Here is a 13,089-nt window from a genome sequence, read left to right on the forward strand (position 1 = left end):
AGGCCTTGAAGCAGCTCATTCCATCTGCTCTGAATATCCTGAAATCACTTTAGTCATCACCTCAGACTTTCCAACAGTGGTGTGACCTTGGCTAGAAACATCCCTGCTTGTAAACTACCCTGGAAGTGACCCCCCAGAGGGGTGGATGTGAGGGGGGACCCCAGTGCTGAGTTCACTTGGACCACACGAACACTGCTGCAAATAAACACTATTTTCTGTGCTGATTTCACTTGGCTTTACTTTGAAATGATGACTCTGCTCCTGTTGGCACGTGGCTGAGGGAACCAGGATCTCTCCCATGGCCTCTCCTCCTCCACAATCCCTTAGTTCACTGCAGCCAAGTGTGCTCTGAGAACAGCCAATTCCAAACCCACACTTTCATATTAAAATAGTTTATTAATCTGTTACTAAAATAACATTTCCCCCCCCCCACAGAGCTCTAAAGTGCATTATTTATACTCAGGTTGCACTACAAAAATAACATGCTTTGTAAGGACAGGACACCTTTCCTCCTGTATTGTCTGCTTTTCCCTGGCAGCAGTGCTCAGAGAACTCCCAGTCTCATCCTGGTTCCTGCTTCTCTAAAACATGTCCTAAGCTCCCTGTCAGGTAAGAGAGAGTTAAAAGGGAAGAAAACCAAGCCTAGGACAACCTGGCAGCTTTTGTCAAGGGGTTAATTGCTCTAAATTGGGATTTTAAATGGAAGTTTTGTGAGCTTGGGGGTGGTGGGGTCAATGATGCTGTTACAGACCTGGCAGGTTTGGGGTAGGGAGTTCTGTGGGTACTTTTAAGATAAAAACCAAGGAAAAAGTGATTCTTTGAACTGCTCAGCAGCTCCAGGCACTGCACTGCCCCTGCAGCACACAGAGGCCTTGAGTGATTCTTGACACATTTACCAGAGTAATGACATGACCTGTGATTAATTGTGGAAGTTCCCTTACCTAGACTAAGGAAGTGGAAGTTTGCCAAAAATTTCCTGTACACGTTCTTCCCAAATTGGCCCAACTGGTGTCTCCTGGCTCTGCCTGATGACCTTTTCTGCCCACAGTTCTGCAGACAAGCTCCTTCCAACCCCTCCACTGAAATGTCTAAGGACAGTTGTGCTTTCCTAGGGCTCCTCTTGGCTGAGATTTTCTGAGTCCTCCCTCAAGTAAGTCAGAGCTTTTCTTCTCTTGTTCCACTCCTATCACCTGTAATCCCAAACCAAACACTTCCCACTTGTACAAAACTCACCCCAGGAAAGGCAGCTGAAAGTAAACATGCAAAGTGCCACAGAAACAGAAATGGGAGGGGAGAGATGCCTTGGGGCTGGAGTTCAGTCTCCTTCCTGTTCAGTACCTGTGTGACACCAAAGTGTCTGGTGGACGCAGCTGGGAGTGCTGTTCCTTCAGGGATGTGTTTTGGAGCTACAGGGAAGAGGCCACACAGAACCAACTCAGTTTAGGCTTTGCTGAGGTCAGACAGTACAGTTGACTGCCTGAGTGAAGGGTTGTAATTGAAGCAGCTCCTCAAAGCTTAGTTTTAAGGAGAAATTAATTTTCAGTTCATCTTTTTTAGCCCTCTGACATCTCTCCCCACCTCCTTCCAGTGCACAGCCACCATCCCCAGTTCCGTTTGGCATCACGTATATAAATAAATTATATTAATTTAATAAAATTTAAATAAAACGCTCAAGTGACACCTCCCATCCAGTCATTTCCCAGCAGGGAACAGCTTGGAGTTCTGCTCTCCCACAGCTTCCTGAGTTTGCTCAAAACCCTCAAGTCTTGACGGGGATGGTTTGTTTGCAGCCCGCCTCAGGCAGGCCCACGGAGTACTCGGTGGTGGCGATCAGCAGCATGTCCAGCGTGGTCTCGGCGCACTTGGCGATGAAGCGGATGAAGGGCCGCACGTCGCCCTCGTTGGCCACCTCCAGCACGTGGTAATACTCAGCCCGCTGCTCCTTGCGGATGGTGATGGGTGGATACCCCGCCTGCATCAGGATCAGGTTCATCAGCAGCCGCGAGGTGCGGCCGTTGCCGTCCACGAAGGGGTGGATGTAAACCAGCTTGTAGTGCGCCAGCGCCGCAAACTCCACGGGGTGCAGGCTGGTGGCGTCCTCCGAGTTCATCCACTGCACAAACTCCTCCATCTGCTTCTCCACGTCCTGCGGGTGCGGCGGGATGTGGTGGCCCACGAAGACCTGCGTGGCGCGGAACCGCCCGGCCTCCACGGGGTCGGCGTAGCCCAGCACGCGCCGGTGGATGTCCAGGATGTCCCTGCTGGTGACGGAGCCGATGCGCGACACCAGCGTGGTGTTGACGAACTTGAGGGCCGTGTGCATGCCCAGCACCTCGTTCTGCTCTGCCAGGCTCTTCCCGGGAACGGCGTACCTGTGTCACAGACATGGTTTATGAAAAATCCTTTCTAGATTTCCTTTTTGAGATTTTTTTCTCCTGAGAAGCTGAGAGGCTGTGGGAATTTGCAGGCAGCCCCGACATGGGAAGAGATAAGAATCTTGACTCCACATTTCGGAAGGCTGATTTATTATTTTATGATATATATTATATTAAAACTATGCTAAAATAATAGAAGAAAGGATTTCATCAGAAAGCTAGCAAGGAAAAGGAAGGAATGGAATGATAACAAAAACTCGTGACTCTCTGAGAGTCTGAGACAGCTGGACTGTGATTGGCCATTAATTAAAAACAACCACATGAGACCAATCACAGATGCACCTGTTGCATTCCACAGCAGTAGATAATTGTTTTCTTTTCCTCTGAGGCTTCTCAGGAGAAAAATCCTGGCAAAGGGATTTTTCAGAAAATATCATGGCTACAAGAGGCCTCAGAAACGAAATGTAAGCATTAATTATCTGCTGCTGTGGAATTCAACAGGTTGATTTGTTCATGTTGGTTGTTCTTAATTAATGGCCAATCACAGTCAGCTGGCTCGGACTCTCTGAGAGTCACGAGCTTTTGTTATCATTCTATTCTTTTCTTTCCTTTCTAGCCTTCTGATGAAATCCTTTCTCTATTCTTTTCATATAGTTTTAATATATCATTTCCTTTTAATATATATCATAAAATAATCAATCAGCTTTCTGAAACATGGAGTGAAGATTCTCATCTCTTCCCTCCTCCTGGGACCTCTGTGAACACCACCACGTACCTGGTCTCGATGATGTGCCGGATCTCGGACAGCGTCAGCGTGTTGCCCTCGATGGCCACCGTGTGGTAGATGTGGTGGTAGTAGGATTCCTCCATCACCCGGCGCAGGGCGGAATTCCCTTTGGGAATGGCCATCACCTTCTTGACCTTGCTGTCGATGATGCTGAAATACCTCTGGTCGATCTCCTCCACCAAGGGCAGCGTCCGGCCGCGGTTGCTCAGAGCCTTCTCGTTGTGGGGGGAGATGGTCAGAGCTTTGGAGTACAGGTAGTCGGCCTGGAGGATGTCCTTCTCCTCCTCTGAAAAGATCCCAAACTCGTTCAGGGCATCCACGTAATCCGGGTCCATTTTGAGGGCGTACAGGAAGAGTTTGTGGGCCTTCTCCCGCTTCCCTTGGCGCTTCATCTCCAGGGCTTGATTCAGAGCTGCTCTGGCTTCCAACTTCACCTCTGGAATGAAGTGGTAACAGATAAAGGGCGGCGAGTTCTACTAGAAACCTCTGGAAATCCAGATTCCGTGATCCTTGTGCCTCCCTTCCCACTCAGGATATTCTATGACTGTTCACTGATATAAAAACTGAAGAACTGGAACAGAATTTGTGTTCCAGGGGTTTATGCCACGTTTCCAGACTGAGTATGAGGCAGCAGAGCCATTCCTGGCAGCAACTGTGGGGAGGCAGGACCTGCAGGCAGCAGGCTCAAGGTGGGCACAGGTGGCCACCAAACTGCTTCATGTTTTAACAGTGTTCCCTTGGCATTCTTTTAGGTGAAATTATAATCTTAACATCACTATGTTGGCTGCCAACAGCACTTCTGTTTTTCCACTGTACTATCCAATGTTTTCCCAGCAGTAAGAGCTTTAATGCAAACAAAGATACAGTGCTGGAATTGTAATAATTCCTTTAAGTGTTTTCCAAATTAATGTCCTGGCTGATACTGGCCATGGCTATTGCCTGAAAGGCTGTTCTGTGCCAGGATTTTGGGATTAACGCTGTGTAACCCAGATTTCTGTGCATTAAACCACCTCTCTGTGTTCCAGTTGCCTCCACAGAAGTTACTTGTACTGAAAACACGAGGAAAGACTCTGGAGAGACGGAGCAATGCCAGCACAGGGCCCTGGAATGCAGTCAAGGAGTTGGTGAGAGCCTGGCTGACCTCGGGGGCATTTACAGCCAGTGTTAATTGCAGTTAATTACAGTTTGTTACCATCAGGGTCCAGTGTCACTGCCATCAGGGGTACAGGACATGGTCAGGAAGGGGGTGAAGGTCAGGGTTGGGAGGTCCATCTGGAAATCACCCACTCCAAGCCCCTGCCAGCAGGGTCACTTGGAGCAGGAAGGTGTCCAGGTGGGTTTGGAATGTCTCCAAACCAAATGGAGAGAGATTCCACCACTCCATGGGCAGCTGTCCCTCGTGGAAAGAGGCTGCTCCTCATGTGGAGGTGAAACTTGTGTTTTAATTTACTGCTCCTTGTCACCACTGAACAGAGCCTGGCACCATCCTCTGACACCCCCTGGAGACAAATTGCTGAGATTCTCTTCAAACTGACCAGGCCCAGCTCCCGCAGTCTCCCCTCATCACAAAGATCCTCCAGACCCCAAATCACCTCTGTGACCTCTGCTGGACCCTCTCCAGCATCTCCTTAACCCAAGGAACTCAGCCCTGCCAGCACTTCTCACCTGGGGATGCTTTTCCCTTCAGCACCAGCAGCTCCAGCCCCCGGGAGGTGACGCTCAGCTCCGTGCTCTGTCCCGTGAGCCTGCTGATTCCCGAGGAGGAGCCCAGCTTGTTCCTCAGCAAGGAGAGGCCCTTGAGCACAGCCTGGCACTGGTTGTCCAGGGGCAGCAGCAGCATCACCAGGGAGCTCAGCAGCAGCACCAGCACGGCCGCCCAGCGCACACGGAGCCACAGGGACACCCACTGGAGCTCGGGATCGGTCGCCATCGCCACGAGACTCATCCTGCGTCCAGCACCGACACCTGGAGCATCTCCCCTGTCACTGCTCCCACCTGGGAACGCACAGCTTTAGCCACAGCTCCGTGCCGGGTAAGAGTTGTGATGTGCTCTGGGTCTGGGTGATGTGCTCTGGGTTTGTCACAGCTGTCCCTGCCACCCCCTTCCCTGCCACCCCCCAGCACCGTATGGGATCCGCTCTTGCATCCACTCCCACGGATGCCCGGGAGCAGCGTGGGCACGGGGCTCTGCCAGCCGGTTCCGTGGGCACCACGGAGCTTCCCGTCCCTCTCCACCCTCCTCCAGGCTTGTGCCCCCCGCCAAGCCAAGGGTTCCTAGAATCCCTCCCCATGCTCCGCTTCTCCTTCAGCCACCGCTCCTCCCTCGAGCCCAAATCCGGGCCGGAATCCCCCCCAGCACCCCGGCTCCTCTCTGCCCAGTGCACCCCGGGCCTTCCCCCCAGTCCCCCTCTGCCCAAGACCTCCGGTGCTGTCCCGGCCTCCTGCCCGGTCCCCCCGGGTCCCCTCACCTTTGCCGCCTCCCGGAGCCCCCTGCTGCCGGCTCCCGCAGCCCCGCCCCCGTCCCGCCTCCGCGCGCTGCCATTGGCTGAGCCGCCCCCAAGCTCCTCTCCCATTGGCTGTCGCAGCGGCCGCGTCCCTCACGCTCCTCCCCTCCTCTTCCTGCACCGGCTTCCGGGTAGGGCCGCGCCCTGGGCGCGGGAGAGGCTCGTGGAGGGTGAGGAATGGCGAGCGCGCACGTCAATCATGTGGCGCGCAACCAATGAAAATATAGTACATGGACTGGGCGGGCCCGGTTGCCAAATAAGGGCATGGCGTTCTGTTGCTAGGCGATGGGAGCGAGACAGGGCTCGCAAAGGGTTAAATTCCATTGCCTTCAATTTCTGGCCATTTCCATGGAAAATCACCTCGTTCTGTTGATACAGAGTTCCCATCGCCTCTCCAGGAGTATCTCTTCTGGATATTTCACTCTTTATTTTTGGCTTAAGCAGCATACAATATTATATTATATTGTAATATATTATATTATAGTAATTTAGAAATCAATTATTTATTGATTTATAAAAGGAATACTTGAAAATTAATCAGAATCATCAAGCTGTGACATTGCTAACCTATGTAATGGGCAGGAACCCACTGTCCCTGTCCACCCGGTGGATTTGGGAGCGGCGGGGTCGCTGCAGCCGGCAGATGGCACTGACTCCTCTCGCTGCTCCAGGCTGTCCCAGCCTGCTGCATTCCCCGCCAGGACCTGCCCAGCACCGATCCTGGAAAACATATTTGGAGGTTGAGTAAGGCCCTGGCTGCCTTCTGGAACTGTTTGTGCTGGGATAAAATTCCCTTGTGCGTGCACTCAGGGATTCCTGGGTGTACCAGCAGCTCGGAGCTTGTGCTTCCCAAAGCTTGCCCATCCTCGGGAGGCTGAACCCTGGGATAATCTTCCCTGGCCTCCCTTTGGAGGATGTGATCAGGCAGACCCATCAGTGCTGCTTCTTTCAGGCCGGGTTGGAGCAGCCTGGGGTAGGGGAGGTGCCCTGGGATCATCTGGAAGGTTCCTTCCCACCCAAACCATTCCCCCAGAGGAGCAGTGGGAGCAGGGTGGGCGCCTCTCCTGCCACAGCCACACCAGAGAGGACATCACCCCGTGTGCTGCATCCTGGAGCAGCCACAATTCCTCCCACTTCCCACCTCCAGGGCTCCAGTGTGGGACAGGGAGGGCTAAAAGGGGCAGGGGGTGGGAGTGCTGAGGGAGCAGATTACAAAAGGAGCTATTTTTCCTTTCAGCTTCTCAGCTCGCCCCCTGCTCAGGTCCTGGCAGCTGCCAGAGCTCAGCAGGTGTCAGGGGAGATTTGGGAGGGCACAGAGGCAGCTTGGCACACTCGGGGGTGGCACTGCTGGTGGCTTCCCTGGGGCTGCCAGTGCCACCAGCCACAGGGACACTGCTGGCCCCACGATTTTCTATGCTCAAGGATCCTCTGCTGGTCTTGGGTGGCCTCAAGCTCTTCCCTGCTTGGATTTCACTTCAAACCCTCCTGTTTTGGTGGGTTTTGGTGGATTTTTTTTTCCTTGGTGATGGTCAGCTCTGGGCTGGAGCCAGCAGGGAATTCCTCATGGGCTGCAGTTCCTGTCCTGGGGTGTCCTGGGTGCAGGATGGGGCTGAGGCCACCTGGGAGGGCTCTGGGGGGACATTCTCCCTTAAAGGTGGCAGGAAAGGGGACAATGCTCAGTCACCATGGCAACAGCAGTGCAGGCATGCTGGGGACACAGCTGTGTCCTGGCAGAGGTGCTGGGGAGCTGCTGGAGCTCTCCTGTCCTGATCCTGGGCTGGATTCCAACATTTCAGGCAGGGTGGGCTACCTGGGAGGGGCTCTGCTCAACCAGGATTTGCAAACAGGAACAATTATACATATATTTTTTATTATATATATATTTATATATTCACACATATACATATATAATATATTAAATATATTTTATATATTTTAATATACACACAATAGATATATAAAATATATTTTATATATTATATTATATATTTTTCTATATACATATGTATACTATATATACACATACATAATTATAATATATGTACTATATATATATATATATATATATTCCTGAGATTAAAGAGCTATTTATGTTCCTAAATCCCAGGAAGAGAAACAGGAGCTGTGGAGCAGAGGAGGGCTCAGGAGCCACCTGCCACTCACATTTTGCTCCTCCATGGATCCAAGTTTCCAAAGGCTCCCAGAGGCTGGGATATGCAAATGACTCTTGATATGTGCTGATTGTGATAAATGGGAACCAAAGCAGGAATCATAAATCCCCTCTGTGGTTGGTGCCCTTGAGGAGATCTGGCCTTTGGAATTCTGCACCACTCTTTCCTCAGCATGTCCACTTGGGAACAGGACAGGAGTTGGGAAGAAATGGGTTTGCAAATGAAGAAATGGGTTTGCAAATGGAAGAAGTGGATTTGCAAACCTGTGCTGTTCAGCAGAGCTCAGAGAGCCCCTTTGGAAACGAGGAGACAGGACCTGTGTCATTCCCAGTTTTCCAGAGTGCTCTGTTCATTTTCTTGCATGCTGCTGGATAAAATGGATCCTCTGAAATTTCTCTAGGTTAAAAGCTCCCCTGTCAGCAGGGAGCAGCCCCTGTTTGTGGAACTCTGTGCTTATCAGGTGCTTCCAGCACTCTGCAAAAACTCAAGAGTTGGGAAATATTTCCCTTTTAAAGGCTGGGTTTAATTCCTTTGGAGCTGGAATGTCAAATTCCCCCAGCTGGGCTTTGCTTCCCACAGGAAGAGGCTGAGCTGGAGCAGGAGCTGGGAGGGGACAGTGCCAGGCTCCCTGTCCCTTCCCAAAAGGAATGCCACTGGCATTCCCAAAAGGAATGCCACTGGGGTCCCCCCAATCTGCTGGGTTTATTTCCAAATTCTGGTGCCGAACAGCAGCAGCTCCCTGGGATCTAAAGCAAGCAAGAGAAATCTCATTTTCTCCTGGAATTTCAGGGGTCTGAGCAGCAAACAGTGATTTCCCTGTGCCTTTGCTGGGTAGATCCATAATTCCTGAGAGACAGGGGAGCAGTGCTCCAAACACCAGCTGCTGGCTGGTGGAAAACTGGGAAAATGGCCCAGATAAATTGGGATAATGGCCCAGATAAATCAGGAGAGACCTGCAGGGCCTCCAGAGGTGCCTCCAGCCCTGCACTGGGAGCCCTGGGAGAGCAGGGCTGAGGTCTGGCAAGACAGGAAGGAGCAAAGCTGGGAAGGGAAGGAGAAGCAATTCCATGTTGTTCTCCCTTGGTGTGAAACCTGTTGGGATACAGGAACTGGAATTTTGGCTGGGATTTGGGCAAGGCAGTGCTGCTGAAGATGAATCAAAAGGAACTGGTGGTTTTTTCCGGCATATTTTGGATTTCTCCCTATTCCCATGGCACACAAGAATCCAAATGTTCTCCTGTTGGGAAGGAAAATTCCCTTTCCCTCACCTCTCACAGTCATTTCACAAACTGGAGATAAACCAAGGGATTCCAGGAGGCTGCTGGGGGTGGGAAGGGGCTCAGACCTCCCAGGGAATGGCTCCAGCTCCTGCCTCCAGCAGCCTGTGGCAATTTTAATTTCCATGGAAAACCAGCCCAAGCCTTCCCAGCTCAGCTGGCATTTTTCTGGTATCCCAGTGATGTTCAAATCAATTCTCTGCCTAATTAGCTAGTAAATATTATTTCAAGGGAGTTTTTTCCCCCTCTTTTTTGGTGTGTTAGGCTGTGGAAGGAGAAATGCACTGGGAAAATGACAAGGGAAAAGAATCTGCTTCTCTCTCTTCCAGCACAACCTGCTGCTGAAATGGGATAAAGACACAGCCCTGGAATTGCCTTTTCTTGTGGGAAGGGCAGAGAGACTCTTGGGGGTGTTGAAATCAAGATTTTTCTGGAGGATTGGAGCACCAAAAGTGTTTGGAATCAGAGGCAGAGGGTGGGAATGGATCCCTCGTGGCAGCAGGGAGGTTGTGGGTGCACAGGGCAGGAGTGGAACTTGGGAAAAGTGTCTGAGGGTCACATTCCAGCAGGAATCAGGGAGATGTCCCAGCATCAGCTGAGTTCCCTGTGCCTGGCATTCCTGGAGAATGGATCAGGATCCAGAGCCAGAGCACAACTTCTGGAAAAGGCACCCAAATAAAGGCAGCTTTGACAGCAGCATTGTTTTTTTTAGGCAAGTGTTTGTGGAAAATCCATCAGGAATTTGCCTTTCACTGTGATTTTTTTACTGCACCTTTGGGGTCTGAGCAAGCTGTGCCCTCTCTCCAGGACCTGCCTGGGTGGGATAAGATCCAGGGAAAGCTGGAAACTTGGCAAACTCCAGTGGCAGAAAGTGAACCTGGTGTTGCTTTTTAAAGGCTGAGAGTAAACACATCCTAGGAACTGCCAGTCCATGGAAAACTGAGATAAGGGACTCTCTGGGTGCCTCTCCTGGTTTCCCTTATTTATTTGATAACTGGTGAATGCAGCAGGCACTGGTGGATGAAAATAAATGAGGGAGCTGCTCCATGGGATCTGGGAGAGGCTGGATTGGAGGGGAACGCTCCTTGGTGCCAGCTCAGGAATCCACATTCCTGGTTTTTAACATGGATTTGCAGCAGGATCATATTCCAGGTCAGTGTGGGTGTGCCCCACCATGCTGCTCTTACTGGTGTTACTGGTCCAGCTCTTGCTGGTGTTACTGGTCCAGCACTCCTTTTGGGATCCCTGTCCTGGGATTGCTGTGATTCCTCTTTCCCTGGCACTCTTTGGAGCAGCTCATGGAGCCCACCCAGCCTCAGCACCATCCTGGCACTGGTTTGAACTGGAAGCACTGGGAGGGGGTGGCTGTGGCTGTCTGGGATGGGGTAGGGGCTGATCCATGAGCCTGGATGTACCTGGGGGACTAATTTTCCCTGTGGGAGTGATCTGGGTGTTGGGGACACCCAGGAATCCTTGGATCTGCTGGGGTGAGCTCTGGATCCTCCACCCACAGGGCTGATTCCCACCCAACACAGATCCCTGGACAGGGCCAGAAGCTTTTTCCCATTTTTTTATCAATTTCTTTCCCTCTTTCCATCCCGGAGCAGCTCTGGGCTCTGTTTGGCCGCAGGATCTTTTTGCGCTTTTCCTTAGCAAGGGATGGAAATTTTCCCAAAGGAAGAGGAAGGGAAGGGGAAAGCACTGCTGCCATAAATCCCAGGAATGGCAGGAGCCATGCCAAGAGCTCTCCCATGGCAAATCCACTGCCAGGGCTGTTCCCAGTCTGAGCCCAGGGCTCCTGAAGGAGGAGCTGCACTTTGGACGTGCCAACGTCTAATGAAGGAAGAGCCTCCAGGCTTCCATTAATTAACAAATTAGCTCATCAAGAGGCTCCCTAATTTGTCGAATATAAATCTGCCCTATTAATTAAACAAGAGGACAGATTTTAATTTGCCAGAGCACACATTTAATTGATAAATGACTCGTTTAAATCCTTCATGGTGGAATTTTCCAGGAGCAATGATGGGAGACGAGCAGGTGGGATCCTCAGAGCAAGGAGGGATTTGGGATCTCCAATATCCTATCACCTCTCTCTTAATTGATCCATCCACTAATTGGGTCTGCTTAAATCCAGCCTCTCATTCCTCTTCCCCTAAATCCCATTAGCTCCCTGTTTTCCACAGGGGAATTGTTTTGCAGGAGCTCCTCACCAGCAGAGCCGGGGATTTGCTGGGTTGGGAAGATGCCAGGGTGAGGGTGAGGGATACCCCACATTCCAGGTGGGATATCCAGGGAAATGCTTTAGTTTTAATCATTTTTTAGTTTTAATTCCCTTGGGGATTATGGCTCTTTGAAAGCAGCTTCTGCTGGTGTTGGAAGTGCCCAGAATTCCGTGGCCAGAATTAATTCCTGCACTTGAAGGCTGGGGATAAATGAGAGGTCCCCTGACATTCCAATGATCTCCACACAGAAATAATTCCTTGGACATCCTCTCCCCAGCCAGATGTGCCAGGGAAGCCACATCCAGCCATGGTACCCCCAATTCCCTTTTCCTAACCTGTTTTTTCCCCAAAATTCTTAAGGGAGAGTGGGTGAATGATGTGCCCAAAATTTTCAATTTATCCCCATTGATTTATAAGGTATTCCCAAGGTCTGAATCCTTCTGGGAGCAGCTGGATATGAACTCCATTCTCCATCAGCCAGGAACAGTGCTGGGGACTTTCTGCACCCACTCCAGGCCATGGATAACAGGGATTCCCTCTGCACTGTTTAGGGAATAAAAATCAGGAATTCATTGGAGTTAGTGGACCTGGCTTCCATCAACAGCATCCTCTGGACAGATCCCTACATTTCTGGATCTATTTAAATAATTCTGAGAAAACAGCTGGGGTTTGGGACTGGGCTCCTGTGTGGGACAGGGTTGTATCCAGCACGGGGCTGAGCTCTGGATAGTGGGATCAGTGATCCAGATCCATCCAAGGGAGATGCTGTGGGGATCCCCAATGAGGGCACAGGTACCCCCACATCTCCCTGGCACCACTGAGTGCTCCCTCATTTCAGAAATAATCCCAGCCTGGCAAAGGCTCAAGAATAAAACATATTTTGCTGTTATTTTTACAAATTCCAGGGCAATTGGAGCCCAGGGAACCTGCACCAAGGCCACCCCAAGCCAAAAAATCCCCGAAAAAGGCATGGACTGCTCAGAGCTGGCAGGAATGCTGAACCTTCCCACAAGGAGCTGCTTCCCTGCCCAGAGCTGGGCAGTCCCTCTGCCCATCCCAGTGATGGGGAGCAGGATGGGGCCATTGGCAAAGTCAACTTCAAAAATACTTGTCCCTGCAAAGCTCTGCTCCATGGAATGGTGAGTCCCCAGATGTTGATTGACAGGAAAACTGGGTTTATTAATGTAAAAAATCATAAATAAAGCAGGTTTCCTTATGGATGTTTGGGAATTTGAAGGAATCTGGTTTTAAGTTGTTGTTATTAGACAAATCCACTTGGTGCCTTAAAGGATTGGGAGTTTCCTGAGGGGTTTTATCAGCCAGATCCCACTGATTTTTTTTTGCTGGAAGATTTCAGGAATACTCCCCTCTATCCATGTTTGGTGTCTTCACTCAGCACACCAGCAGCAAGGAAAGCACATCCAGAGGATTTTAGGGTGATGCTGAAGAAATTCAGGGTGAAAGATGAGCCTGAATTCAGCTCCAGCAGTTCCCAGCACAAGGAATTGAAACCTGGAGCCCTGCAGGAACTTTAATGGAATTTCTTATTTTTAAAATGCAATTTCTTATTCCAAGGCCAGGCTGGATGGGGCTTAGAGCAACCTGGTCTATGGAAGGTGTCCCTGTCCAGGGCAGGTAATGGAATGGGATGGGTTTAAGGTTTTTCCTAACCCAACTACTCCAGGATTTGATGCCACCTGTGCTCATAAATCCCTGGGAAGGTGACATCCTGTCTGTCACCTGCTGAGGGGCT

At 50.8% G+C, this 13,089-nt stretch overlaps 1 protein-coding gene across 1 annotated transcript; it reads right to left on the bottom strand.

Moving 5' to 3' along the window:
- Positions 1-376: 376 nt before the first annotated feature.
- On the bottom strand, positions 377-5,680 carry FICD (FIC domain protein adenylyltransferase). Its single transcript, XM_059863761.1, has 4 exons — positions 5,631-5,680; positions 4,828-5,157; positions 3,151-3,598; positions 377-2,372 (listed from the first exon to the last, which is right to left on the bottom strand). The coding sequence occupies exons 2-4, from the start codon at positions 5,105-5,107 to the stop codon at positions 1,760-1,762; spliced, it is 1,341 nt and encodes a 446-aa protein (XP_059719744.1). The 5' UTR covers positions 5,108-5,157; positions 5,631-5,680; the 3' UTR covers positions 377-1,759.
- Between the last annotated feature and the right edge of the window lie 7,409 nt (positions 5,681-13,089).

Source organism: Haemorhous mexicanus, chromosome 19, assembly GCF_027477595.1.
Source record: "Haemorhous mexicanus isolate bHaeMex1 chromosome 19, bHaeMex1.pri, whole genome shotgun sequence".
In the NCBI taxonomy this organism is placed as follows: Eukaryota; Metazoa; Chordata; class Aves; order Passeriformes; family Fringillidae; genus Haemorhous; species Haemorhous mexicanus.

Excerpts from the sequence above, each read along its gene's own strand:
- FICD (XM_059863761.1), bottom strand. The coding sequence starts at position 5,107 with ATGAGTCTCGTGGCGATGGCGACCGATCCCGAGCTCCAGTGGGTGTCC. Across the intron at positions 3,599-4,827 it reads GAAGGGAAAAGCATCCCCAG|AGGTGAAGTTGGAAGCCAGA; the intron begins GTGAGAAGTGCT and ends ACTTCATTCCAG. Across the intron at positions 2,373-3,150 it reads CGGCACATCATCGAGACCAG|GTACGCCGTTCCCGGGAAGA; the intron begins GTACGTGGTGGT and ends TCTGTGACACAG.